This window comes from Poecile atricapillus, chromosome Z, assembly GCF_030490865.1.
Source record: "Poecile atricapillus isolate bPoeAtr1 chromosome Z, bPoeAtr1.hap1, whole genome shotgun sequence".
NCBI lineage: Eukaryota > Metazoa > Chordata > Aves > Passeriformes > Paridae > Poecile > Poecile atricapillus.
The window spans coordinates 40,988,153-41,015,741 of NC_081289.1; the positions used below are offsets into that span (position 1 = coordinate 40,988,153).

Below are 27,589 nucleotides of genomic sequence, written 5' to 3' on the forward strand. Positions count from 1 at the left end.
GCATCCTGATCTGGCGTCCCCAGAACAAAGAAGGCATGGGCCTGCTACAGAGGATCCAGAGAACAGCAATGAAAATGGTCAGAGGGATAGAATGCCTCTCCTGTGAAGAAAGTCTGAGAGAGATGGGGCTGTTCAGCTGGGAGAGGGATCCAGGAACATATTTTTGCTGCCTTTCAGTATAAAAGGGGGCTTATAAGAAAGACAGAGAAAGCCTTTTTACCGGGGTCTGTAGTGATAGGACAAGAGATAATGATTTTAGACTTAGAGTAAATTCAGATTAGATATTGGGAAGAAATTCTTTACTTCCCCATCCCTAGAAGTGTTTAAAGCCAAGTTGGATGGGGCTCTGAGCAACCTGGTCTTAGGGGAAGGTATCCCTGCCCATGGCAGGGGGTTTGGAACTATGTGGTCTTTAAGGTCTCTACCAAACCAAACCATTTTGTGGTACTATGGTTCAATAAATCCCATGTATAATGGCACTGACCGAGGCTAAGTTGTCTGTACCTCTGAATAAGATTTACATGTCCTTAAGATGAGAGAGATATGGATGTTTGCCCATACAAGGTTCAGAAGAAGCATAACCTCTGAATTGTGATTGCTAACACAGGGCAGATGTTGTGGTGCTGGGCTCAGTCCCTGCCAGTCTTACACATGCTTTCTTGGGGGTTTCATGTGTTGCTTCGGCACCAAAGAGGAGAGAGCAAGGATCACCACCACACAGCCTGGTGCAGACAAAATTGTTTTAACCTACCCTTTCTGCTAAGTCCTTCTCCCTGGATACATTCCCTTCCTCCACCCCTTCCACACAGCAGACCTAACCTGGGAAGTGCACTCCCTTAGAGAACATCTTGGGGGAACATTGATGAGGAAGGCAGGGAGGGAAGCTGTTGGGGAAGGGGTTGCGTGGGCAGAACAGGACATAGCAGCAAGGAGGAAGGAAGGAAGGAGACTAAGCTGCACAGAGGACCAGAGCAAAGCCCTCCCATCACCTTTAGTATCTCACTGTGTCTCCAGGCAGGGGACAAGCACAGAGGAAAGTAGCTGAAGGCAAAAGGCAGCCAAGAATTATGAATTTGTGGACGTCTTTGTTGGCAAAGCTACAAGTGCTGCATTTTGGACTGGATGGGACCATTTAAGGGCCTGTGATTTTATTCCTAGGAATAGTATATAATAGCCATGCAGCTCACTAGAAGGTGTTCTATATTTGCCTGAGGTCATCGGAGGAGCACAGACTGTTGGTTACTTGTTTAAAGAAATAGGTATTATTTTAATTACGATTTTCCTGCCATAGCCATTTAACCAGCTGGGTAGCACTGAAGAAAATAAAAAGACCTTGTGGTTGTAGATAACCTTCTCTAAAACTGAAGAACAATACTTGTTGAGGAGGTTTTACCATTTTTCAGATAGCTTGGTATATCAGTACCATATCTGTTGTTAGGGATCTCATGAGATTTTCAGACCTGTTCTTGCAAGATATCTGGCTCCAACAGTGCTCTGGGTCCAAATACCTCAAAAATTTAAATGTTTCAATGAAGATCTAACTGAAGCCAGGTGTGACACATATCTTAATGTCTTCCTTCTCACTAAGGCCATTTAGTCTTTCATCATCCCAAAGGTAACTAGCTGCTCCAGGGTACACTGAGGATGAACCAGGGGCTTGTTTCTAAAAGCAGAATAGCTAGCTTTGAGTACCCTGGCAGATGAGATAATAGAAGTGGAATTAAGTAAACTTGAGGCCTTGTTCCGTGAGAAGGGAGACCTCGAGTACCTCAGTATTGACAGAAAGAGGCTCAGTTTAATTTCAGAGCTAAACGGTAACACTTCTATCACACATACCTCCTTCAGGACATCCCCTTCCTACCACACTGCAACCAGCACTGGAGATGTGGGACTTGATCCTCATATTTAGACCTGAAAAATTAATTCTTATCAGGTGATTGTATAAAATGTAGGCATTTAATCCAAGCTGACTGCAACTAGTTCTTTTTATGGTTAGGTTAAACTCTTTTGCATTGTTGGTGGTGAAATGATTCACCACTAAAATTTTGTAGGTGGTGGCTGTTCGGACAGGATGCATTGTAGGCGTTAGAAAGAGGACAGGAAGAGCTGTTCTCTGCACAGGCCATCTGCGGGTCACAGAAGGTTACATTTTTAGTAAAGGACAAAAATGAAAGGCCAGATTCTGTCTACTTTCTTGCTTCATCAATGGTAATGCTGCATCCATGTATCTGGCCTTCCTTACCCAAGTGATTGAGCAAAATTCTCTTTGAATATACTGAATTTGAAAAGTAGGATTTAACACTGTAGATGCCAGATGTTTTCTTCTCTGATTCTTACTCTGATATTAGTGGGAATTCTTCATGTTGGGCATGTGCTGGATGGCATAAGGTGTGAAGTAATTCTGCTCTGACAAAATCTCCCACTTACTCAAGCAAACTGTAAGTCAAAAACTGAGAAAAGGGCTTGTGTCATTTGGTGGTCATGGGGCTGGCAAGAGCTGGAGGGTGTTGCAGTCTTAAGAAATAAGATTTCAATGCAGTGTGCTTCCTTTCCAGGGGTGGAATGGTTCAGACCAGCGAGCAGTATGAATTTGTGCACCATGCACTGAGTCTGTATGAAAGCAGACTTTCTGCAGAAGCTGTCCAGTGAAGCTGAGGAGGGTAAAACTGAATGTCAGTCTCTTGAGGTAATTTATTTCATTACCTACCAGCAGCTTCTTCAAGAAGTTTACTGCAGTGAGAAAGACGGCTTTGAGGCCAACTTCTGAAAGGATTGTGGACGGTTTGGCAAAAGTACAGAGATTGCTGGACCCTTACTATATATGAATGTATTGTGAGCTTCCCAAAAATGATTTATAAAGAAGGTACTGTACTGAAACTGCACATGGATTTTGTGTATGTATCTAAAGGTGGGTTTAATTCTGTAATGCTGATATCTGCCATATGGAATGTATGTGTGTGCTACTGCTGCAGTCAGATGGACATTGGGACTTCTACAGAAGAAATGTTTAACAAGTGTATAAAAGCTTTGACGTTTGCAAACTGTCTTGTGAATGGACTGTCAACTGTACTGTAAAGTGCTATTACTGATTATGTGGTGAGCTTGTTTCTTGGCCACATAACATTCTTGCTGCTAAAATTGCAAGTGTTCAACTATGGATTAAAAATAAAAAGGAGATAAAAAAATTAAAAATCTTGTTTTTGAAAATATTCAAAAGCAGTTAATATTTTATATGGAAATATATGTTCTTCATACTATTAACTATTAAATGTGTATTTACTGTAGGTCTTACAGAGCAGTTACAGAGCACAATGTCTATTATTCAGTGTGTATGTATTTACCCTGTACTGTTGATTGTCTTAGAAAATGCTTCTTCTACAGACCTGAATCCAGTGTATTTGTAAATTGTGTAAGTCATTCTACTTTTAAAAGAAACTTTGTAGCATATATTAAATGGTAAGGATTTTAACTATTTGTCTGTCTTTTATTATTACAGAAATTTTTGCATATGTTGTTTATCTGCTCTATTTCTTTCAGTAAGAGATAGATGCTTTTAGTGATACTGACTCTTCCATGACAGGTTATACAAGAAAGAAAATGCTGCTATGACTGTTTCCTTTATTGTTCAGTAAAAGTTTGTTTTTAAGAGATATGCGAAGTTGGCATTTTTGGCTTACAGCACTGGGAGGTCTGTTTACAGGGTATAATGAGTTTTTAATGCAGTGATGTTGACTTTGCTTCATACTGCTAATAAATTACCCTTAATATAAAATATTAACTGAAGTCTCTGTTCTTGCCTAGAGAGAATGCACACACACTCTTGTACCCCCATAAACAGTCTCAGCCCAGCACAATTTGGTCAGCCTCCACCATGGCTTCAGACCACTTGGGAACCAATCCAGAAGACACAGGCAATCCTCAACTGACATGGAGCAAGGTGCACCACCTGATGGGAAGGCAAACACAGCATCACTTGATTCCTCACAGGGAGTTTCTGTGAGATCTGGTACAGATGCCAGAGCTTTGCCTCCTCCTCTTCCCCTTCCTCCCCACCCTCCACTTGGCTTTTAGAGCTTTTGGAGTTAGAAATATACTGAGATTTTGCTTGATTGCATATAGTTACAAAAAATACACTTTTTTCCCTGGATAATATAGAATATACTTAGTCAGCACCCTCCAGATGACCTGTAGATTTTTAACAGTTCACAGGCAACAAATTACACAAAAGTATGATCCCCTTTCTTTTAGTCTAAAGAGATTCAATAAATTTTCTTTTAATTTCCCAGGTGCTTGAAAACTTCTCTTTTGCTTGTATTTTTCCAAAATAAACCAACTAGTAAACTGAAGAATCATATAAAAGGACAAAGTGCTGTAAAACCCCCCAAAACAATTGAATAGAAGGAAGTGCTCGTCACTGACTTTTTCCCCCGTGAAGGCACGTTTCCTTCCTAGCCCTCGCTTCACTTATCTGAGGTGGGTTTTTTTAAGAGAAGCATGGGGAGTTGCTAGAGGGAAAATGGAGTCTTTATTTCACGTCCTGATTTCTACCTGTCTTGCCTTGACGTTCTCAGGTAAGTGTCTCTCCTCACTTCCCCTCTGCTGAATTGCTCTTTCTGCCACTGAGCAGAGCCCTCCGGCACAGCCGGTAACTTACTAAAAACGAGTCACCTCTTCTCTGGGCTTCATACCAGAGGAATGAGGGGCAGGGCCAACATAGCCTGTTCTGTTTAGATTCCTTTCCAAAGGAAAATAAACTCTCTTCTTCTATGCTGGAGATATATCTTCTCTTTTTAAGAAGATCTGACAGAAAATCCAGGGTCTGAGTTTTTGGTACAAATGCTTCAGAGGGGATATTCCTGTATTTCATTCATACTATTTGAAACTTCAGAGACAAGAGCTTTCTGTAATGCTTAGAAAATTCCAGGTCTGCAAAAACAGGGGAATGACAACATAAGTTGAGGGAAATAAATGCACATTTGGTGTAGCACTTTGTAACTACTGGGGCTGGAAATGTTTGAGGAACTGAGATTAAAAACAAAGAACAACCTAAACATGATATTTCAGGGAGGCTGCATTTGAAATAACCAGTTCTGTGTTCTGTAACAAGTATGCATTTTGCATTGGTAACTTTCTGGGGGTTTGATTGATGCACTGTAATTTTCTTTATTTGAGTAGCTGGTGTTGATCTTTAAGTGTGGTGACACAGAGAGGTGATCTTACGTGAATTGGAATGGTCACAAAGCTAACAGCTAGAGACATTGGAATAAATCCAGTAAAACAGATGTACTTCCTATCAGTAAAGAACCTCCATTCCTGTAACACAGGCACTGAGAGACACATTGATTTGTGAAAAGCCTCCTATATGTTTCCCTCACAAACATTATGAATTTTACTAAAACAAGTTTTAGGCAGTAAATTATATTTTTAAAAGTCTGTGTTGTGAAACTGAAGCAGAGACTGAGAACTCATGTAGATGTCTGTATGCTTTCCAGCAGGGAAAATGAGGAACTGGTGTTTGAAGTTAATAGTTCTTGGATTTCTTTTATATCCAGTTTAATTTTTTCATATTTTTATATATAATGAAGGTCAAGATAACCTTGCCACAATAGCTTGGGGTTTTGCATTTTCATTATTTCCACTACCAGCACATTATTACATGGGTATTGTGTTTGAAGGGGTGTTTTCAAATAGGTTCAACCTATGGGAAGTTTCATGAAAAGTTCAACACACAAAAAATGGGAAGAGAGATTTATTTGCTGATGTATTTTAAATCATTGAGAATTTGCTTTTTGTCAAGTAAATGTGTAATCTACCATACTTTTCTGGGATTTTCCTTTTCCAGAAGGGTTTCTGATTATCCATGTCCAGAAACAGCAGTGTCTTTCGGAAAAGCAAGGAGTCATTATGGAAAAGTGCAATATGACCAACCTGAACCAGAAGTGGCAGTGGATGGCAGATGACAGGCTCCTCCATGTGAAGTCTGCCCAGTGTCTCAGCATCTCTACGCTCTCTGCTCTGTCGTCTCGCAGCATCATCGTCGACTGTCCCCAGGCAGTCAGGTGGAATTGCCATGAGGATGGGCTCCTGAAGGTGGCCAACAGCTCTCTTTTCCTCACAAAACAAGGTCAGAAGGTAATGGCCAAGCGGAGTAAAAAATACCTTCATACATGGATGCAGCTAAAAGCCAGCGAGACGGGAAAACCTGTTTATGTAAATCTGTGCTCAAAGCAAGGTGAGTTATTCCTTCAAGAAAATATCTGGGAGTTTTGGTAACAAAAATATCTCTGTTATGCTAACTCAAATGTGAAAAAGTATATTTTATTCACAAAGAAGAATGTTTTTCACAGTTGAAAAGCGTTTTGAGAACTATTAAAGAACAGCTGAGATGAGTGCTTTCTCACAACTGGTGGAGTTTTTAAGCCACTTTATATTTTCGGGATGTCTCTCCTTTTGTCTACTCTGAATCTTTGGATCAAATGTGCTTATATGTAATCTCAACTCGCTATCATTGTGTCATTTCCTTTCTCCATTTCTAAACTATGGTTACTGATTCCTAGTACTTTTCAAAAATGTGGATGCAAAGAAATTCTCCCCCCCATTCATTTTATCATACAAATCCAGATTCAATCCATCAAGAGCAAGAAGACATCTGAAAATCAAACACATGCACAATTATTTCTCTTATTAACCTAAATGCGTGATAAGAACAGTGATGGCTTACACATTTACATGTTTACTCTGTAATTTTCCTCTTAGATGCCATATACATGAGAACACTCAAAATCCTGAGAATAATGAACTGACTCAAAAGTCTCAGAAATTCTTGGAATAGTACCTTGAAATGCAAAGGTCCGTGCACATACCTACTGACATGTAGCAGTATATCTGTGTAGTTGTGGGTTTCCATATCCATGGCAAAATGCAAGGTACAGTGGTTTGAATACTGCTTGATAATGCTTTCTTCAATATCCTGTTGTCAATCCTTCCTGGAAATCCTGCTAATATTGTTCTTAGGCACAATTAAGCAGTTCTTCATAGTAAATAAGAAAAACCTACAGACATCTTTTTACTCTTAATTCTTGTCTTTACGGGGTTAAAAAACTGTTTTATGACCCAAAACTGTTGCATATGGCCAAGTTTTCAGAATGTTTAAACCAAATCCTCATTTTTTCTAAACTCCTAGTTATTGCAAGGCAGGGTGACATTTTTTTCAGCAAATTTCCACGTGCAGAACTCTACTCATAGGACCAGGACTACTCACCTGAGTGGAGGTATGGAAGGACAGCTTGCAGAATCAGGGAGTGGAAAAGTGGCCACGATGCCATCCCAGCCCTCCCATATATGTTAGAGATTAAAAAGGAAAAATCATTTGAAGTCCTGTGGGGTGTGTATGGCTTGCATATTCAAAGACGCTATGAACAGTTCAGATGAGGTACACAGGTAGTGTTATTTCCTTCAGATAGCTGGATGGAGTGTGGCCTAACAAAGTAACCTTACACACTTTTCTTAATCATCCTCAGAGGAGAAGCAGTTGAAGACCAATATGCACTAAGACAATTGTGATGGGATATTAAACTGCCTTCTCATCTATTTACTGTGCTCAGTTCTTAAATTAATTTACCTTAATTTGCCTGAAATTCTGCCTGTAGACGGGACTGTAAATCCTTTCTAAGAGTGTTACTTATTTTTGACAGCTCTGGGAAGCTCTGCTTGAAAATCAACAAAACATTATAATCCTCAATGCCTAACTAAGTATTTTAGGAATATAAGAAGCTCATAAAGTGGAAGTAGTGCAAAGAGATTAATTTTTCAAATAGTAGTAAGTACTATGAGAACAATATCTAACACTCCCAATTCGGGTTGTGCATGTCAAAATTTTCAATGCTGAATGTGTAAAATTAGCCTTCCAAGAACATCTATCTTCTTTCAGTACAAGCAGAAATGGATCAGCCTAAAATAACACATTTCGCCTATATTTAGCTAAGATAGTAAAAACTGAGCAAAATCTTGGGAGCTGAAATGGCTGCAAGTTTTTCTACTCCTGACTAAGACCACATTTTGCTATAATTCACCCTCTGTTTTCACAGTATTCATAAAAACAGTTATATTTTGGCATAAGACTAGCTCACTGAATTGCATCCCAAACATCAGCCCAGACAGAGTACAAGCTTCAAACCCAATAACTACAACTACCTTTTATTCTTACTCAAATGTCAAACATGATTTTTCTGAGGCTGGGGAAAGTCTGAGCTTGAATTTGGATTTCAAATCAGCCATCTGATATGTGTTTGGATTTACATGTTTTGTAACAGTTCTGACCTAGATGACTGTTTGTGGAAACCAGGATCACTTTGGGAATGCAACCCATGTATGCTGACTCAGAGGTAATTCCAGACCTAGCAGCAAACAGTCCTTCTCACACAAACTCTTGTTTGAATCTGGCCTCTGGCTGAAACAGCTAACATGAAGAATGGTCATAAGGTATCCTTATCCCTTGAGAAAGTGAGACTTCATTTCCTACCAAATTCATGAGGACATTCTGGGCAGAGGGAGAAAAAATCTGTGTAATGCTAAAGCCTTTTCACCAGCCCACTGTTGGGTTCAGGGCTTCTCTAAGCTCAGAAGCCAGGAGAAGGAACAGGAATGGAAACAGGCAAGAGGAAAAGATGGGGCAGGTGAAGAGGTAGAAGGCAGGACAACTGAAAAGAACAAAGACCTCTGCATGTAAAAAACACTTGTGGAACAAATGTCCACCATTAATTCTGACACACTAACACTGATGTCACTCCTGAGCTGCATAAGCAATTCTTAAAAGCTTCTTTTGTTCTGGGTAGGTTAATTTCAATAAAATATCCAGTTAAGAACAGATGCAATGCTATGTGGCAACTTGAATATTACCAGCTAACCTCAAAACCACTGCTGACCAAAAATTATTCACTAAGTAGAGAGCTACTTAAAATGAGGAGACATAAGGCCAAGCTGTATGCTGCAGTTATGCTCTGAGCTCTAGAGACTGTCACACAGGCTGCAGAGCAATCTGGATGCAGAAGGTGACATCAACTGTTTTGTAATATGATACTCTTCACTGCATTTCTCTTCTGTCATATCATGCATGGTAGGGACAACCCTAATGCTGTGGTTATTGAGACATTCAAAAAGAGTAACTGATTTTGGAGGATTTAGTTACAGCTGTGTGCCAAGCACTGAAGAACTATAGTGGGATCTACAAAGACATACAACACGCTGGACGAGGAACTAAAATAACAACTAGAACATCTTTCTATCTTTTGTTTGTTTCCAGCCAGAAATAGACAAAATACCAGATACCAAGTATGACCTGAAGTGTGATGTGCCATCTGATGTTCATGCTGTTCCTTCCCCCTTTTCTACCCTTGGTTCTTGTCCAGGGTCATTTCTTTCACATGAGCTTCTCTCTTCCCCTTATCCCCCTTCCAGTTTAGCTGCTTCATAATCAGAGCTTCAGCTAATTTAAGTTCACATCCTACTGCTGATGCTTCAGTGGTTGAGGTGGACCACAGACAAGACCAGAGCAATGCACACTCCAAGCATGCTCTAAACCATTGGAGCAGCAATAGCAACTGCAGAACATGGGAAGGGAGAACACATGCATCTTCTTGGGACTCTTGGGAAGGTGGCAAAGCCCCAAAGAAAGGTGGCAAAAGCACAGAAAAGGCAGCAACCCTTACCTATTTTTGAAATAATGTAAATTTTAATATCTTTAATATCTTTAGGCTTTAAGCTTTCCATATCTTTAGTGTTTGTAGATACTGTAATAATGTATCCATAAATTCACTACCAGTTGTAATTTTTCTGTGTGTGTAACTTTCACAAATTTCTTCAGGATAAATTAGAAGAGTGATAAACAATATTTTCATCTCACTTTTAAGTTGACCCAAGACATTTTTCCTAGAATACATTCACTGAAATTAATTTTAATCTCTCCAAGTTATTTTACAGGATTTTGTAAGTATAAGTTTGCTAACATGTGAACATTTTGATATTTTGAAATATCAAAAATTACTTGAATCCTCTTTCTCTGGTCAAAGAAATACATGGCTGACCACTTTTGCTGAGCTCCACCTGGGCAAAGAGAGGCATCAATGTCAGATCCTTGGATAGAATTACAAGACCTTGTACACTATCCAATAGCATACTGATAAAAGCTCAAAGATAAGTGTGGGCTTAGATTTTCTAAAAAGAAAGGGAGAAATCTTCACTGTAGCCTACATCTTTGGGTTTTGTAAATTTTCAAAGTCTAAATGAGCCACAGCACAAAGAATATAGAAAGAAAACAGCTCAGCTACTTTCAGAGGGAAAAAATGGAACAATAGGCACATCTTCCCAGAGCAATCAGACAAGTCCTGCTTTATGATTTCATCTTCTGCTAGTGCTAACAAAGATGCCAATTCCAAACAACTATACTCGTATTTTTCATTATTACAGTCTCTCCCTTTATTTTGTGTAGACCTTCATGGAAGCTGGAGTGGGTTTGGACTTCTAGGTGTCTAAATGTAGGTGTCTGAAGGGTTTATTTCACTTATCTCAACAAGGTGCTTTTTGTCATTTGAGATGTTCCACACTATTCCACCTGATCTCTGGCTGCCAGCCCAGAAAGACATAGGTCCCCCATAAGTGTTATAGAGCCCTGGGCAGATGCCTCAGATGCCCTAGGGCAGTTCAGATTCCAGTAGGTTTAGGCAACTTAACCAAGACCTAGGTGTCTGTGTAATTCCTGAGTACCTGAGCTCTCTTCAGTAGATGTGCAATCCATTGAGTTAATGAAGTCTAGATGCCATTCCAGTGACCAAAAATCTTTTTCAGGGTGAGCTGGGAACTACCAGTTCTTAGTGTCAGAAATAGGGCTGCTACAGCAGTACTGTTATCATCATAGTAATATGGATGTTCTTCTACCACTGATGCTGAAAGAACCTTTCAGTGGCTACTTCAGCTTTTCAAAAATGAGCAAGTGAAAGAGCAGCTCCGGATTATACTGGAGTTTGGAGACATTCGTCCTCTCTGACATAAGATACAAATGAAATACTAACTTCTACAACATTCAAATAAAGAAGGTAAAAATTTTCAAGCAGCACAGATTTTGCAGGTTTTTTAAGTCTCATTGAATGGGAAAGAAGACATTAAGTGGATTTTGTTCTTCTGTCATACTCCTACGTACAAAAGAAATATGAATTACAGTTTTTTTCATTTACAAGTAGTTAGACACCTAAAAAGATAATTCATTTTGTCCTGCACAAAAAGAGATCTTAAAGCAACCCCTTCTTTCAAGTCTTGTAGTGAGTTAGATGCAGTCTTACAGAGTATTTTATATCTTATACACTAAATATCTGATTCAATTACATTTCACTAGCAGGTCAGCCTTAGTTTCTAATAGAGTAGGCTGATCAGTACAATGTGAGCTATTTCAGAAAGCTGCACTGTGCCAGCTCAGCTAAGGCTAAAAGCATCATTGTAGGGGTTTTGGTTCCTGACAACTAACCAGCACTTCTGCTATTCATACCTCCAAGCATATGGAAGTCCCTTCCTTGTAAGCAGCCTGCTGCTGTGTGGATGGATGTGGTTTGCAGTACACCCCATGGTTCAAATGTGCACTTAGTCAGAACATCATCATTTCTTCTGGGTGTGCTACTGATTATTACAATATTATGTTCACACACTGTATATCATGCAGCCACTAGTGATCAACATCAGTGTCAGTGCTGCTGTTCTGTTCCCAAGAACAGTTTTATGACTGATTTCCACAGAGGCTGCTGGAACAATGCTAAACACATCTTAAAAATACCACTGTTGACATTTCTGTGTACTTCACTAATGTCCAGAGAGGAGGTGAGTTTTTTCTGGATAAAAGAATTGGAACTCAAGCCGTGTAGAAATCTGCTACATGGGCCTTATAATATGCAGTTTTCTTTTTCAAGTGCCTGCTACTGAAGAAGGGCTATGAAGGTCCTTGTGCTAGGATCACAATAGTGGTTTTGCTTAGAATATAAATGTGGATTTATATTCTTTCCTAAAAGTGGGTAATAGAGATGAACCCCATTAGTCAGTCCACTGTAGGATATATGGAAAATACTGGTACATATATTTGAAGTTCCAGTATGGCATAGTGCTATACATAAGTCACTCTATCCATAGGTTACAGGTAACAGACTGTAACCAGTGTTTTCTGAGAAAAATCCTATAGCTGGAAGCCCAGAATAGCCTGAAGTTTAACAAGAAAGGTTGGGTCATGCAGTGGCCAAATGCTTGTTCATGGGACCTCTGTGGAATGGTGGAACTTTTCTGAGTACCAAGTGTTTTGCTTCCAGGACAGTCAAGCTCTCCCCTCAGCTCCTGCACCAAGAATGTCAGTTATTCCCTGGCTGCCAAGTCCCATAAACGTTACTGGCAGCACCGGCTTCCTTTTTATGGAGGAGCAGCTTCCCTAAAGCACAATTGCACTGGAATGCAAATGCCTTCCTGCTGGAATCACTGCTATTTGTCTGTAAATTAAGCTATTTCTTTTTTTTGTCGGTTTTCACATTGGGTGTGTAAATATATATTTAGGAACCCAACTGTGTGGCCTTTTTTCCTAAGCGACTGGTGGCTGCAGATATAGCCTTTTTTTGCTGTCTTTCTATCGTTAAGTTCTATTTTCTGCTGAACTCAGAGATCTCTAAGAGGCATAGAGCTCTTTCCAAGTCCTTGGGGCTAGGATTTCTAGTTGCCTAAAGCAGACTTTCAGAGACCCACAAGTAATAGGAGATCTCCAGGAGCAATGACTGACATGGAATCTAGACTAAGTCTACTTGTGTCAGCTGATGGGTGTGTTGTAGCAGCTGATGACAGCTTGAGCACAAGGTTCCTGTCCTTCTGGTGGGAAGATATGTGACATGGGACCACAGCAGACTGCACCTCAGGCTCTCTATAGAGGGTTCTGCAAAGGCAGCAGCCTGAAAACGATCCTGCACAGTTGGACAAGACCTGAGGTTTCGATGAAACCCTTTGCCCAAGTGTAAGAGAGAGGAATTAAACCTGTAGTATTGTTTTCACTGCCTTGATTTGGAAAAATATTTGATCAACATTTTTTAATTTAATGGAGACTTGGATTTTTTTTTTTTATTTCCAGAGAAACACAGTTAGGTAAAAGGAGGGAAAACATCTACTCTGGGTACCAATCCATTCCAGTAAACCACTTCTTTTCCAAAAAGTTCCAGAACCATGTAGCAGGTGAACACACTGTGCTATCAAGCACAGCAAATGCTTGCGTGGAAACGTCTCCTACTGGGTTTACAATCTCACTTTTCTGTGCAAATCGGAGTGCTGCAGATTTCTTTACATTATCAGGTTAACATATATATATTTACACATATGTATATAAAAAACTGATAATGTTGATTTTGCGGAAGCTCACCTACTGCTCCTTTGGGTAAGAGGTAATCACACATTGCCCAGTTAAGACATCGTAATTGCAAGCCAAGTAATTGCATTTGAAATCTGGTGCAATTTAACCCAGTCACTACTTTGTTTTTAAAGGATTTGTGAGTTAAAATTGTTACACATGGCAACCGGCCCAGTGGCTCAGCAGCAAAACAAGGTTCTGCTGTGCTGGAGACCCCAGTTCAAGGACAGACAAAGTGTCTTGGGCATCGAGCCAATACACACTAGCTGTGTTACAGCAATGGCAGGTTAGCTTTTTGTGAGAAGGGGCCAGTGAGTAATTCCAATAGTTTAACTGAAATGTGATGCTACCAGATGTAGAGGCCACGACAGCTTGAACCCTGCCCTCACTGCCACAAAGAAAGGATATTAAATACATACCAATGGGGAGGAAGAGCCATGAAAATGTGGAGGAAAAATGTGTAGTAAAATCTTTCCTGAGCTCTAATTGCAACTTTGGCTTTCTCTGAAGGATACGTGACTGAAAAAGCGAATCCACTGTCATATTTACATACTTCAGTTAGGTGATAGATCATTAGCTGAGCCTTGGGAAGGCAGCAGTCAGGGACTAGCATGGGGTCTGCATAGGACTGATTTTAGAAAGCAAGGGAAATGCTCATGTGGGCACAAGGAACTTACATTGAACACATGTTGAGAAAAAAAATTATCTTGAAAAAGTCCCCTTGAAAAATCATACTGAACAAAGCCATGTTTTAAACTTACTCCAACAATAGCAAGATGAGAATCTGGCCCTGCAGTTAGAAAGGCAGTTAGAGGTGTTTAAAATATAAAGCTGATACTGTGTGCCATTTGATAGATACAAGCAAGTGGAAAAGTTGCAAATGAAGAACAGTGTGCCGGTAATGACAAAGTACAACCTTTCTCTTCCAGTCAGAATCACTGACAGACTAAATTTAAAATTAATGGTATGAATGTTCAGGGACATTATTTTTTTTTTCTGGTTGTGTTTTGCAGGCTTTAGTATTGATACAAAAACACATTTGCACTGAAAACAAAAAACTACTGGACTGACAGGTGCACTTAAACTATTTGGAAGTTGTATCAGCCATGTTTATTGAATCCAATGAATTGTTTATAAAAATGCAGAGCTGATTTTAATAGTTTTCCTTTGTTTGTCTTAGATCTCCAAGATGCAGACACTCCTGTGTGGAGCACTAGAACTACATCCCCCTCTTCAAATGATACTACTTCTAGGCCTGAAAACGTGTTGAAGAGTAGCACAGAGATGTTCATCAGAAATGTGACTGAACATTTCAGTAAAAGTCCCATCGAAAACCTCTACTTTGACTTGAAATCTGCAGTAACAGAGAAAGCCTGGATTCCAACAACCACTCTTCAATACTCTAGCACTACAGAAGAGGTAAGGCAGAAGAACTACTAATTTTTATTGAGCCTGCTCCACTCTGTGGAGCCTGATAGCTATTACAAGTGGATGTTTTGTGGCCTTAAAAAAACAACAAACCAAAACCTAAAAACAAACTAGCTACAAGACTAAGCTTTGCTCTTTTGGGATGCTTTGTTTTGATGTTCATGCTGACAGTGTCCTTTGCTAGAAGCATAGATGCAGAAAAGTCCTGCCTCTTCGATACAGCCCAGTCCTGGTGTGCACATTGCATTGGGAGAAGTTCAAGGGAAATTACCAGGATCTGTGAGAAGCAATGGAAAGCTCCTGGATGTGGCAAGACCCAGAGGAGCCTGGGTATCTGCTCTCAGTGACTCAGGCTCTGGTACTGCTTATTGCATTATGTGAAGGTCTAACTCTAATTACATGCTAAGAATTACAGTACACAATGACCTTATTTACAGATAATTGCATACATTATTTACAGATCAAAGCAAAAGAAATCCAAATGCTTTAACTGGCCTCAAAAGGAATCCTGGCCTTGGCCATAGTCAGCTTACCTACAGGCTGATAGGCAGAGTGGAAACACACAGACACTTCTTAGTCTCTGCTCTGTCCAACCACAAACTGCCCAGGCAGAGAATGGGCAGTGAATGGGGCTGCCATCCTCAGCTGTAGAAGGAGCACATGGCAGGCCATTTGCTGCAAATTGATTCCCAGTCTTCCTTTTCTGCAAGACTCAGTTTGGTAAATCTGGAACACTGCTGGCAAAATGTATACGGGCAGTTAGAATTAAAACATGCAGAACATTATTGGTCACTGTATCACTATTATCTCACAGCGGTTTAGAACTGAAAATCCTTAAATTCCCTGTGGCTTATCTTCCAGGAGACCACACTACACTCAATATATTGGGGCAGGCAAACATGTTTTAGTTACTATTGTATGTTGAAGTGGATAAGACTAAGAAAATGTGTTTTATGTTTGGGAGGGCTGTGGACAGACTGGCAGGGTCCATAAACTTGATGGTTTATGGACTCCAACACCACTGTTCTGATGCTGATGAGGGGAAGGGACTGAGGCAAGAATGGATGCACTGCACCCCATTCCAAAATTGATGCAGTTCTTTTTAAACATGATCCTTCTGGCTCGGTGCATGCAGGCTGAGCTTATTTCCTCATGCCCTCTGCTCATTTGCATACCTCCTGCACAGAACACTTGTTCCTTCCAAATGGAAATGTCCTATAAAATCAGGTATTATCCAAACTACCTCCAGCACTACTACTACATAATCCTGCCAAAGCAAAAGAAATGGCACCATTTTAACAGAAACTACTGCCTCTTGTGTTTCTACCCCACTTCACCTCCTGAATCACATCATTTGCAAGCCGCTTATGTCAAAACTTTCAAACCAGAATTCTGATGATAAGGTGCCTAAACATATCTATGAAAAAGAACCGGTAATAGCTTTCTCTTGTAGCCTCCAGCTGGCTCTGGACATTTGAAATCTAGATACACCAATTTACATACACAAACTTAAAATCTTTGGCCTGCATCTCTGTTTCCCAGTCTTTAGAATGGAGTTAAAAACATTTTTTGTCAAACTTCAGGGATGTTTAAAGATTAACTGTATTTAACATAATACTTTGAAAACACATAGACTAAGTGCAGAATATTGTTGTGAGGAAGACAATACCTTCTATGAACTGCATTTGCTGAGGCTGGGGCCTCTTGTTTGCAGAAGTAAAGCCATGTTGTTATTTGGCTGTGCACATACCAATTTTGGGGGCGACAATAGTGACATTTCAATTGAACAAAATGTTTGGTTTAGAGCTGCCTTGGATTTCAAGTAAAACTGCAGCTTGCACTTTGAATCCATGACAAAAGCTATGCAAAGCCCATTTCCTCTTGATTAGAGAGACAGAGAGGTTGGTGTTAAAAAAAAAAAAAAAGTCAGGAAACCTTGGGAAAGTGTCTGAAAGGGACTTTGGAGCCTGCTATTAGAGACACGTCCGGCAACTCCCAAAACTCACTTCCAGTTCTTTTTTCAGTTTAATTAGTTTCTTGGCTTGCCACACAGGTCAGTAAGTATTAAAGGCTGTGTGACTGCTGATTTACTAAAAGCCCATTTATTCAGTACCAGTCTGGAAGTAATTACTTGTATTATGTTGGCTATTCTGTATAAATATATTGCCACCAGTGAATGATGGACCCCTCATGTTTTATTCCAGTGCTGGCATAAGCATCTGTGTCAGACCTTACCCATGTAGCAACTTTTGCTGGATAACATACAGAAGGAAGTCTAAAAACCTGTAATAAACCAGTACTGTCCTACTAATACAAAAATGTAAAGATTTTATGATAGCAAGAATAAGATTAATAAAGTAGGAACTTCTGAATTATGAGCACTTCTGAGAAGCATTAATATAATTTTCCTCCACAAATTATCTTATGCTAGCTAGAAGAGACAAGCAGGTATTTAGTTCCAAAAGTCTTTAAGTTTTACTTGTGGTACGTTCCACTCTTTTTCCTGAATTTTATGTTTGCAGTATTGATTATGGTTTTTTTTTTCCTCTTACTTACTACATCTGCTTAAACAACTTACTCCAAATTATATCTTCCCTGCAAGTTCAGGTCATGTATGTTTTCAAAATTCCTTAGAATAATGTGAGCTCCTTTTCAAGAAAAGGCAGGTTACTCTGAATGTTTTAATTTTCAGAGAGGGTTTTGAAGTAATCCAAACATCCCAATAAGCCTTCAGACTTGCACTTCTCCAGTGCTGGAAAAGTATTGGTGTGGTTTATGCTGTTTAGCCCAAAAAACACAACCACTTAAAGAAGAAATCACACTGTGAAACTCTCACCTTAAATAACTACAAGACATCTATGTCATTTTAGTCCCAGCTTAGATCTAAGAAACACACCTCATGTTTCCCATAAATGGTATGATTATCCCCTGTGCTAGCTCTTTGGGGTTTGGTTCCTCCTTCTGTCTGAAGTATGTAAAACATCTCTTCCAAGGGATATCTTCTGTGATGGGCTTGAGAATGACATAATAACCAACACAGATTTATATTGTCACTTAAGGCAATGATCAAAAAGTTATTAGTTATCTTCAGCTTTGCAAATTACAGCACAGCACTTTCAGTGCCATGTCCCTAGGACCAGGCACAGAGCTCCGCTGGGACAGATGAAGTTTCCTGTACGTGCAGGTAACACCCTTGAGTGCTCAGACTTTTGATTTCAGAACAGAAGGAGAGCTAAGGTTTTTCAGATATTTGCATCTTGTTTGACAGGCTGGTGCCCAGAAAAATCCTAGAACAGCAGCTCCCCTAGAAGGCAGACTAATGTTTGTAAATGTAGAACCTCTTTCTCCCTCAAAGAGGGCAAAAGTGATACAGGGATGGTATTGAATTTGCTTGAGGTACTGCTTTTAAAAGTTAAATTCCCACATGCATAATGCAGTACAGAAAGATGCAGAAAAATGCCATTCCTGTTGAAGAAAGTAAATGTCCATTTCCTTCTCTTTTGTGCACCCCCAAATTCACTCTGTGGGTGCTATTGTGTACTTGAATATCTGAAGGTGCAAAATGCTTCTGCCTACAATTCTTCTGTCTCCCCATATGCAGACTTATATGTGAGTTTTCAGAGGCTGAAATTTAAACAAGAAGGAAATGGGTATGCATGACAGAAATGGAAAGTTTTCATTTTGGCAGTAGCCAACTCAGAGTTGCACACAGCTTTATTGGTGCAGTCTGAAAACACGGAGACTTTCTTGCTTTCCATGGTGTGTGTAATTTTACCTTGGGAGTTATTCAGGGGATGTGGGAAGGAATTGTTTTGAGGACACAAGTAGAAATAGAAAACGGAGATGACTTGGCTACTCACAGACAGACTCTGCTGCTGCAGGCAGGAGCTCAGTGTTGGGCTCTGCTGGACTCTCCCGGATGCAAGGCCACTGGCTGCAGTGCCATATGGTCAGGTAGAGAATGGAGGCCTTGGTGGTCTATGGTTAACCCTTAAAAACGTCAGTTTGAGACTCAGGAGCTGCAGGGGTGGGTTACTGATAGCTGAGGCCAAGAGGAGGGTGGGCCAGCAGGTGGGACGGCTGTGAAGGATGGCAGGTGTGAGGGGGCAGGCATGCGAGGTGAGGTGGCCGTGGAATGAAGCAAGCCTGAGGCAAGGCGGCTAAGAGGAGGGCAGGCAGGAGGAGAAGGAGCCACACGAGGCAAGGCGGCCGTGAGGTAAGGCAGGCAAGAGACAAGGTGGGAATGAGGCAGGACCAGCATAAGACAAGGCAGTTGTGAGGTGGGGCAGAGGCAAGAAGACATTGCGAGGCGATGCAACCAGGAGCCAAGGCAAGTCAGCGCCTAGTGAGGTGCAGCCAGCGTGAGACAAGAGTGCCGCCCCACAGCAGCGGCACCGCTGAAGGGCCCGTGCGCCGGGGGGAACGCTTGGGAAGACAGGACACAGGGGAAAACCGACATGAGGAGGAAGCAGCGAGGAAGAGAGGGAGGTGGGATCCTTAAGGAGAGAGGGGCGGCACCCCGGGGCCAGTCGCCTGCCCGGTGGGCGGCAAGTCCCGAGTCTCCGAGCGTCGCCCCCCGCAGCGAGACGCGAGGAAATCGCCTCTTGATTGCGGAAGTCGGCGGGAAGGGCTCCGGGAGAGTCAGCCCGGGTCAGAATGGCAGCGTGGGAAGCGGCGGCCGCCTCCCCCGCCTCCTCCGCTCCTCCTCAGCCGCGGGCGGGCAGCCCCCCCACCCCACGGCGGTGTCAGGGAGGCGGCGAGGCGGCCGGGGCAGCCCCGAGCGCATGCAGCAGCCGGGCGGCCCGGCACAGGGCTCGGAGCCCGGCGGGGAGCGGGGGCCCCCGGGGCCCGCCGCCGCCACTTCGCTTCTTCGGATCCCCCCATCCCAACCCCGCCGTCCCTTCCCCTTTTCCCCTCCCCGCGAGGGTTTCTGGGGTTAAAAACTGTCGGCGATGCTGAGCTATGGAGCGGGACTCGCCCTGTGGACGGCGCTGGCCCTGACGAAGGTGAGCGGCCGGGAGGAGGGGGTCGCCCCTCGCAGGTCGCAGGAGAGCCTGGGGGACACGGGCAGGTTCGCCCCGCACCGGCGCAGCGCGGGGACGGGGCTGGGGGCTGAGCCCAGGGGTACTGGCGGGTCTCTCAGAGCTCTCCCCGCTCTCCGCAGGCCGCGCCGGGGCAGGCGGCGGGATGCAGCGCCAACCTGACGGAGCGGAGCGTCACCGGGCAGAGCGTCCGGCTGCGCTGGGGCGCCGCGGGCCGCGCCTGCAACTTCAGCCTGAGCGGGCGCTCCGAGGACGGGGAGGCGGCCGGCTGCCAGCCCGTCCCCGCCGACAACGGCACCTACGGCTGCACCCTGCGGGGCCTGGAGGCCGGGACCTGGTACCACCTCCGCATCGAGCCGCTCGCCGGCGGCGAGGCTCTGAACATCTCCCTGCAGACAGGTACGGACGCGGCAGGTGCGCGGGGAGGGGCGCCGGGCTTTTCCTTTTCCTCCCCTTGCTTCGGCCGGCTCTAAGAGGAGGAGGAGAGCGATGGATTTACAGCTACTGCAAGCGGACAGTGTTTACTGAAAACAGCAGCCCTGCGCTTGAGCTCTCTACAGCCCACTGCCAGAAGTAACTTTACAGTTAACCCAACAGGCTTGAAAGAAGAAGGTGCTGTGAGGCTATTAAGTCAGAATATTTTTTTTTTTTTGTAGTAGATGCCCATAACATTCTTTGTGCTCATGCAAACATGTTGTCATCATAGTTCCTCAACTGACACTTTATTTACTGAGGTAAATCTTCTTTAAGGACAATCTACCGTTGCAGCCCATTTCCATACTTTTATTCTGTCTAACCGTAGTCTAAAAGTCAGAAAGTAAGGCTGAAACTTCCTTCTTATATGTTTTCCTTGGTTATCACCAGTGAGGTATTATGATATTGTTGCTTGCAGAGCACTTACAGTGACACATCCATGACTGGCTGTAGAAACGGTCCAGCAGCCTGACAGAGGGCTGCCAAGGAAAGCCCCCTTTCTGCATTCATGTTTGTGTGAACAACTCAGCTGTGAAGAAAGGGACATTGAATGACAACAGCTGCAGTGGCACAATTGGCCTCTATCTGTATTTGTGCTTTTTTGAAGATGATAAAATATAGTATTGTTCAACCTTTTAAAGGTAGTGGTTCAAGACCAAAAGCAGAGATGTCTTAAATGAGGTCCATCATTAAATACCTCTCTTTGCTCCTAATGTGTTGATTTTAGAGAGGTACTTAATATTAGTATTGAAGATTACAGCAGCCAAATACTTCACAATTACCTGTTCAGAGGTATTGTGTTGCTTTCTGTCAGAGCCATTTTCTTGCATTAACCATACAAATGCACTAAATACTCTCCATTGATTTGCTGTGGTAACACAAATTTTAAAAAAATCCATTTACAGGTCTGCTGGTGTCATAGCTATGCACTAAGCACAAGTCACGTCAGTTGGTAGAAATGAGTAATAGTTTCTATGCAGACAGTGATTTAAATTTGTTGTGTATCATGCTGATTGCTTTTAATATTGATATTGATGACTTGCAGTGTGAAAATTGAAAGAATAGATCAGCCGTTATCAGAGAGGTGTAAATCACCATCATTTCTGTATAGTAAAGTTCTATTATTGAATACTTACATAGAAGTAGAGTAGATGTGCACTTTAGAGCACATTTTGATTAATGCATAACCATTAATACAGAAACTTGTACATGCCATTTAGGACTTTTTAAATCACTAAATAGATTTTTCAAGGCTGCAAGGTGAAAGCCATTGGAAGCAGGTGATCATTAGAGTCATATTATGTAGCTGACATGTAAGTGAAAAGTCTGATTAAAGCTTAAGTTGAAATACTTTAAATTGGTATACCATAGCTGAAGTGAGGTTTACATTTGGATTTTGGATCCAGATTAGCAGAGATCAGTCAAAAGCATGAAATAAGACTAGAGGAGCCATGAATGTTTCCTGCAGAGAGATACTCAGATTGCTTTGTGGTTCCTTGCTTTCCTTGAGTTGAATTTCTTGATAGTGTTAAAAATACACAATAAGCCCCAAAATTTGTCTTTTTTTTCTTTTCTAAAGAATTTTTCTAGATTATACCTGTGAACAACACATGTTGTGTTGTCCATACTAAGCTTTTCAATACACAATGAGGGAAGATTATTCCTCTTATTATGTTTCCACCAGGGGCAGCATTTTAATCCAGTCCCATGGAAGCTCTTTTTCACCTGTTCCTTGGTGACTTGATGACAATAGTTTTAGTTTACTATCTACTGAGCCTGAGTGCCCATAGGCATGCATTCCTGGAAATTGTCTTGTGAATATAAAGTATAAGCAGTCTTTCCAGCCATATTGTAAACAAAATTTCCACCAATTTCAGTGTTAGTGGAACTGAGCTATCATGGGCCATCTAAAACGACAAGGTCTGACCTTGGTACTCAATGAGGTTCCCCTCCTGAGCTCTTTCTCTAATGAAGATGGGCTAAGTTGTCCATTGAAGGTACTTTCTCCACTGACTGTCAAGGGAGGCTAGGTTAGACCAGGAAGCTGAAGTGTAGTTGGTTGAAGTGAAAGGAATCCCATCTTGTGTGTTTTCTTTTTGCAAAACAATGTTTGAACATCTGTATCATCTTGATATAATAAATACACATGAGAAACTGCAAGAAAGTTGCTGGTTTGTTTATATACCTAGTTCAGAAACTAGCTTTTTGCTCATATCTAATCCTGTAAAAAATTTTGTGTGCCAGTTCTATATTTAATTTTCATCAAGTTTCTTATGCAAAGTACTTGAGTAGCTAAGCACATAAAATCCAAAGCATTTGGTTAAATTTTGAGTGTGATCTTTTCTGATGAGGGACTCGCAGTGAAAGCAATAAATAATACATGCCACAGTTGCAGTGGCAATGTAAAAGCTTGGAGAGGACCATATTGGCCTTTTGAGAATATATAATGTCACATTAAAATCATGGTCCATGTTGTTTGCAAGTTTGATATTCTGATAGCATAACTAACTGTGCATCTTGCCAAGATTCCATAAACTCTTAAGTAACACCAGATTAACCCTTGTGCATCTTTTCATAGAGAAGCAGCTTTTAGTTCACTTGTGGATACATAGATCTAAAGTCTAATAATGCGTGAAATAGTGGTACAAGAATCTACACTAGTCTCCTAAAGTGACTGTCTTTACTCAAGTTTTGACCTCTTTGTTGTCAATTTAAAACAGCAAATATTTAATCCTGTAGAGCAGAACTAAAATAGGTCATCCAAAATGATGGAAAATGCAGTCACATATGCACTTCATAAGCCATGTATACATAGCTATGGAAACACACACAGTGGGGACATTTGTGCTATTTTGGTAGAATAGGAAAGAGAAAAAGCTGATAACACGATTTATCAGCTCCGAGCTACAGATCCATTTTCCACTGCAAAACTGAGATTACAGATGTTAGTAGGCACAAGTCTGCACATTTTCTTCATAATATTTACAATTTGTTTGGGTTCTTCTAAGATATATATTTACATGAGCCAGCACATAAAACCATACAACTAGTCAGCACGCTGCTGACCTTGTAAAGGTGGGATATGCACCTGTCAGTCCTTTCAAGTTCTGTTCTTTGCTTTCTCAGTAAAACTATTTCTGTGTTTAAGAACTTATGTATGGCAAAATATGGTAGGATTGTCTTTCCTGATTTCAAGCAACATACATTTTAAGTTCTCAAATCTCCAAATGTCTGTGCACCAGTATAACTGTATTTCAATGAATGACTAGGTCTAGTTAAAAACAGTAGTATAATATAAATTTCAATTCTGAATTGAAATTCGGATTTGAGATACTGGTCTAGAGAGCCATGAAAAACAGTTTGGCAATTACCCTACTTTCAACTATGTCTTCTAAAATAGACTTATAAATGCCATTTTCAAAATCATTGTCTACAAAAATACTGCAGTGCTATATTATGTTACTGCCTAATCCAAGCCTCCTGTACTGAGAGAACTAACAGGTAAATAATTTTTTGCTAGAAAATTCCATTAAATATTTGAATGAAAAGAAGATAAAATTCTATCTTCTAAGACACAGACTGTTAGAGTGTTTTTTCCTTGTAATATGTAACTCTCTAAGTGCAAGAAGCATAGCCTTACCATGTGTTCACTCCTGTAAATTTCAAATTATTTGGGACAAATTTGATTTATTAGCCATCTGTAACAACAACATGTGACATGGCTCTAACTATAGGCTCTATAATCCTATCATCTGTAATCATATAATGGTTGTGATCACCATTTCAAAGACAGAGTACAAAAAGAAACTAAATAACAATGTTTTAAAGATTATCTAAGTTGCGTATCATCCCAAAGAAATGGATATTTGTGCTTAGTAAAGACAATGAAATCAATCCTCCTTACTTAACCTTCCTAAAAGCTTATGAAGTAGGTTACTGTTTTATGAAGAGGGAAGGCTAGGAAAAAAGTGGATAATACGGTAGGAAGATGATTGAGACTGGCAGGAATTCCCCGTTACTAGGTCCTGGGCTCATATCTCCCAGTTGTTTTGGGTTTTTTTTCTCCTGCATAAGGCAGGTGTGTTTCTGTGCTTACAGGCTGTATCTGGGAATCGTGTCACTGGAGTTTGACAGAGCCATATCTATAAATTGGATCTGCAGCAGCTGTGCACACAAAGCATATCCTCTTCCCCAAAAGTGAAAATGGAGTTGCAATATAATTCAAAGACCATTAAGTTTTCTGGAAGATGCCTTTGTAGACCAGGGGACATTAATTCATATGGTGTCAAATGGTATAAAAATATCTTGATGAAAATATCTTATTTCTGTGATATATCAGTGTTGTATCATTGCCAACAGAGACTTGTATAACAATGTAAATGGTTTTTTAAGTGTTTGTTTCCATCCAGAGCTCTTTCAGCCCAGGCACTTCCCAGTCTCATTGTTCCTTTGTTCTAGCGGATGTACAAAGCACTGACTGTTTTGTTTTCTGGACCAGATAGATTAGATAAAGTCTGAATTTCTGAATTTCACCTTCTAGGCACGCAACTTTCTTCTTTGCTCATGCACCTTAGAAGACAGATTACCCAGGATAGTATAAGTGCTTCTAAAAAATCAGATATCTTCTTTTGTCAAATTTGGCAAATAATACAGATGACAATGATTACTTTTGCAGGACTAAAGAGCAGTCGACCTTATCCTAACTTAGTCAGAAAGTGGGTTAAACTTCTTGACCATTATCATGACTGTTCTCTCAATGTCAGTCAAATTAAAACTTTTTCAGCTGGCTGTGCATCTGACCATATATAGTGCTGGAATTTATTTCTGACTTCCAAAGTCTGACCTTTTAGATTAGAACAATTGCCTTCAAGGAACAAGATTATACCCCCACTATTCACTTTTGCCAACATAATAGTCTTTAGTGGCTTAGTACATATTATAGGTGGAGCTGGTAGTCAAGCCTATTGTTAAGATTTCCTGACACTTTTCATTAAAACCTCCTGTTTCAGTTGCTGTAACTGGGTGAAGTTTTAAGTATTTGGCCTGAAGTTTGACGTACTTGGTCTCTGAATTGATTTTTAATATTACTTTTTTCTTTTTCAGATTTGAGCAGACTTAGTTTTGGCCTTTAAGAAATCAGTCAAGAAAAGATAGTTAATTTTATGAAATGATTTTGTAAATCAATTTGTTTAATTTTCATCTCTTTTTCTGAAGAGCACTAATATCTCTGTGTTCCAAAGGAAGAATTTGACTTTAAGCAGAGACATGGATTCAAAGGAACACAGTATTTTTCCGAGTCACAGAAAGGTTGAGGTTGGGGACCTCTGGAGGTCATCTGGTCCAAGCCTCCTGCTCAAGCACGACCACCTGGATCTGGTTGCCCAGGACCATGTCCTGTCAGTTTTTGAATGTTTCCAAGGAAGGAGATGCTTCCTTGACATTTGTAATGTATCTGATTGACAAAGAACTTGGCACTACTCTGTTCTCATCAGAGCTTTGCAGGAAGTGATTCTGCACCACCCAGAATTTGAAGAAAAAGCAGCTTAAAGGCTTCTGAAGCCCTCCTACTTAATGATTTGTAGGTGGGGGGTAGATTCAACTTCATCCTTTCAGCCTTTACATTGCATTTTTTAGTTATGTGATTGATACTTTACCATCTCCTTTATTCATGGAACCAAGCAGCAATGTCTGCATTGGGAAAATGATCTTGTCCTTCTGTGTTTGAGGTGCTGTTCAAACAGAGACCACAGCCTGGATGCACCTTACACTCCTGGTCTGATGCTACAAAGAGTAGCACAGAAGTGCTTTGCCTACTACTCTTGTGGTAGGCAAATTTATTCCTAAATTGTTGGGAAACTTTAACATCCCAACTTATGAAGGCTTGATTTTACTGCTTTGGATTGTTAATAAGCATTTGCTTAACCTTATTGGAAGACATAAACATCAGCACCTTAGTACATCAACATGTAATACATTTTGTATGGTTTGCTTGAAGGCTTGTGAGTGATGAAATACACCTGAAAAATAAAAGCAACCAGATTCTTTAGGTTTGGTCAGTTTGCCTTCCCTTTAGAGTGTATCTTATTTCACAGATGGTTTTACTGGAGAGCTTCTTAATAAACAACATAATTCATGTTGAGAATTTCAGAGAAGTAATCCCAATATTAGTTCCTTAAGGTGTACCCAATGTACTGTTTGGGTTTTTTAAAATGTATATGAACAATACTACAACAGAGCAGAAGCATACTCTATCAGAATCTGTTTGAAGTCATTGAAGCTAATACTAAAAACAAAATATCATTGCCTTTAAAGTTGTATAAATGCTCATGCCCATAACTGATAGAGTGTTTAGGGTGAGGGCTAGGAAATTAAAGCTGCTGTCTATAAAGCTGCATTACACTGAGGCACTGAGTATAATTTGCTGGGTTTACATGTTTGCTGTTTCTCATTAAAGTTGTTACAGTTCTACTGTCAGCAAATTTCCATGCTTGCAATATACATTCACAATGGAAGTGTTTTGCTGTATGTATGTCTGTGTGAGTGTGTACAAATATATAAAAGTTTATAATTTTTATAAATATTTCTGAATTCTGCAAAATTGTCTTGTAGACTGGCTTCAGTGCACAGTGTTTATAAATAGAAAGAAAAAACTTTTTGAAAAGTATTGGCATCATGATGGTGATAAAGAGGGAATTTTGGAAGATTTTTTGTGCTGCTGTGTAAAATTTCAGACAATCCCAAAGCAAGAAATGGCTTATGTTTTCTGGATTTTCTTTCCTAACTGCAGATCCCTTGCCACCATCTCGTTTGGAAATTAATAAGGAAAAAATTACACTGACAAGCTTGCAGGTTCAGTGGGATCCTTCTCCAGGAAAGGTGGACATGTATAACCTAGTATTATTTGATCGTGATAATAAAAAGATACAAGAAGTCTCCGTACCAGGAAGAATTTCAAAAACAGAAAATACGTTTTCCAGTCTCATTCCTGGGAATAAATACAACATTGTCCTCAGTGCTGTTGCTGGAAATAAGACTACCCCAGAACTTCACATAAGTGGATCCACTGGTAGGATTTCTTTTGCTGTAGTTCATCTATTTAAAACCACGTAAAGTATACTGCATTTCTGCATTTTGAAATTAGCAAATGGGTATAATTCTTCTACATGGCTACATATATATATATAAGTATCTACTGATTACAAGTAGAAATAAAATTTGAATCTCTGACTGA

The 27,589-nt window shown here is 40.7% G+C and overlaps 2 protein-coding genes across 4 annotated transcripts in view; both read left to right on the forward strand.

Annotated features, from left to right (window-relative positions):
* LOC131572571 (receptor-type tyrosine-protein phosphatase R-like) overlaps positions 1-3,771 on the forward strand; it is a 146,943-nt gene extending 143,172 nt beyond the window's left edge. Inside the window, exon 16 of the mRNA XM_058825820.1 lies at positions 2,556-3,771. Coding sequence (XP_058681803.1) covers positions 2,556-2,649 — 94 coding nt within the window. The 3' untranslated portion in view covers positions 2,650-3,771. The remainder of the gene's footprint in view (positions 1-2,555) is intronic.
* Positions 3,772-4,474: 703 nt separating this feature from the next.
* Positions 4,475-27,589, forward strand: part of LOC131592812 (receptor-type tyrosine-protein phosphatase beta-like) — a 61,251-nt gene continuing 38,136 nt past the window's right edge. For 2 of the 3 annotated variants that reach the window (XM_058864603.1, XM_058864604.1), the window contains exons 1-5: positions 4,475-4,571; positions 5,843-6,232; positions 14,595-14,833; positions 20,007-20,283; positions 27,146-27,424. In XM_058864603.1, the coding sequence (XP_058720586.1) occupies positions 4,517-4,571; positions 5,843-6,232; positions 14,595-14,833; positions 20,007-20,283; positions 27,146-27,424 (1,240 nt within the window). In that variant the 5' untranslated portion in view covers positions 4,475-4,516. Of the gene's footprint in view, positions 4,572-5,842; positions 6,233-14,594; positions 14,834-19,758; positions 19,849-20,006; positions 20,284-27,145; positions 27,425-27,589 lie in introns of those variants that run through there. The other variant, XM_058864606.1, reaches the window with a different exon arrangement.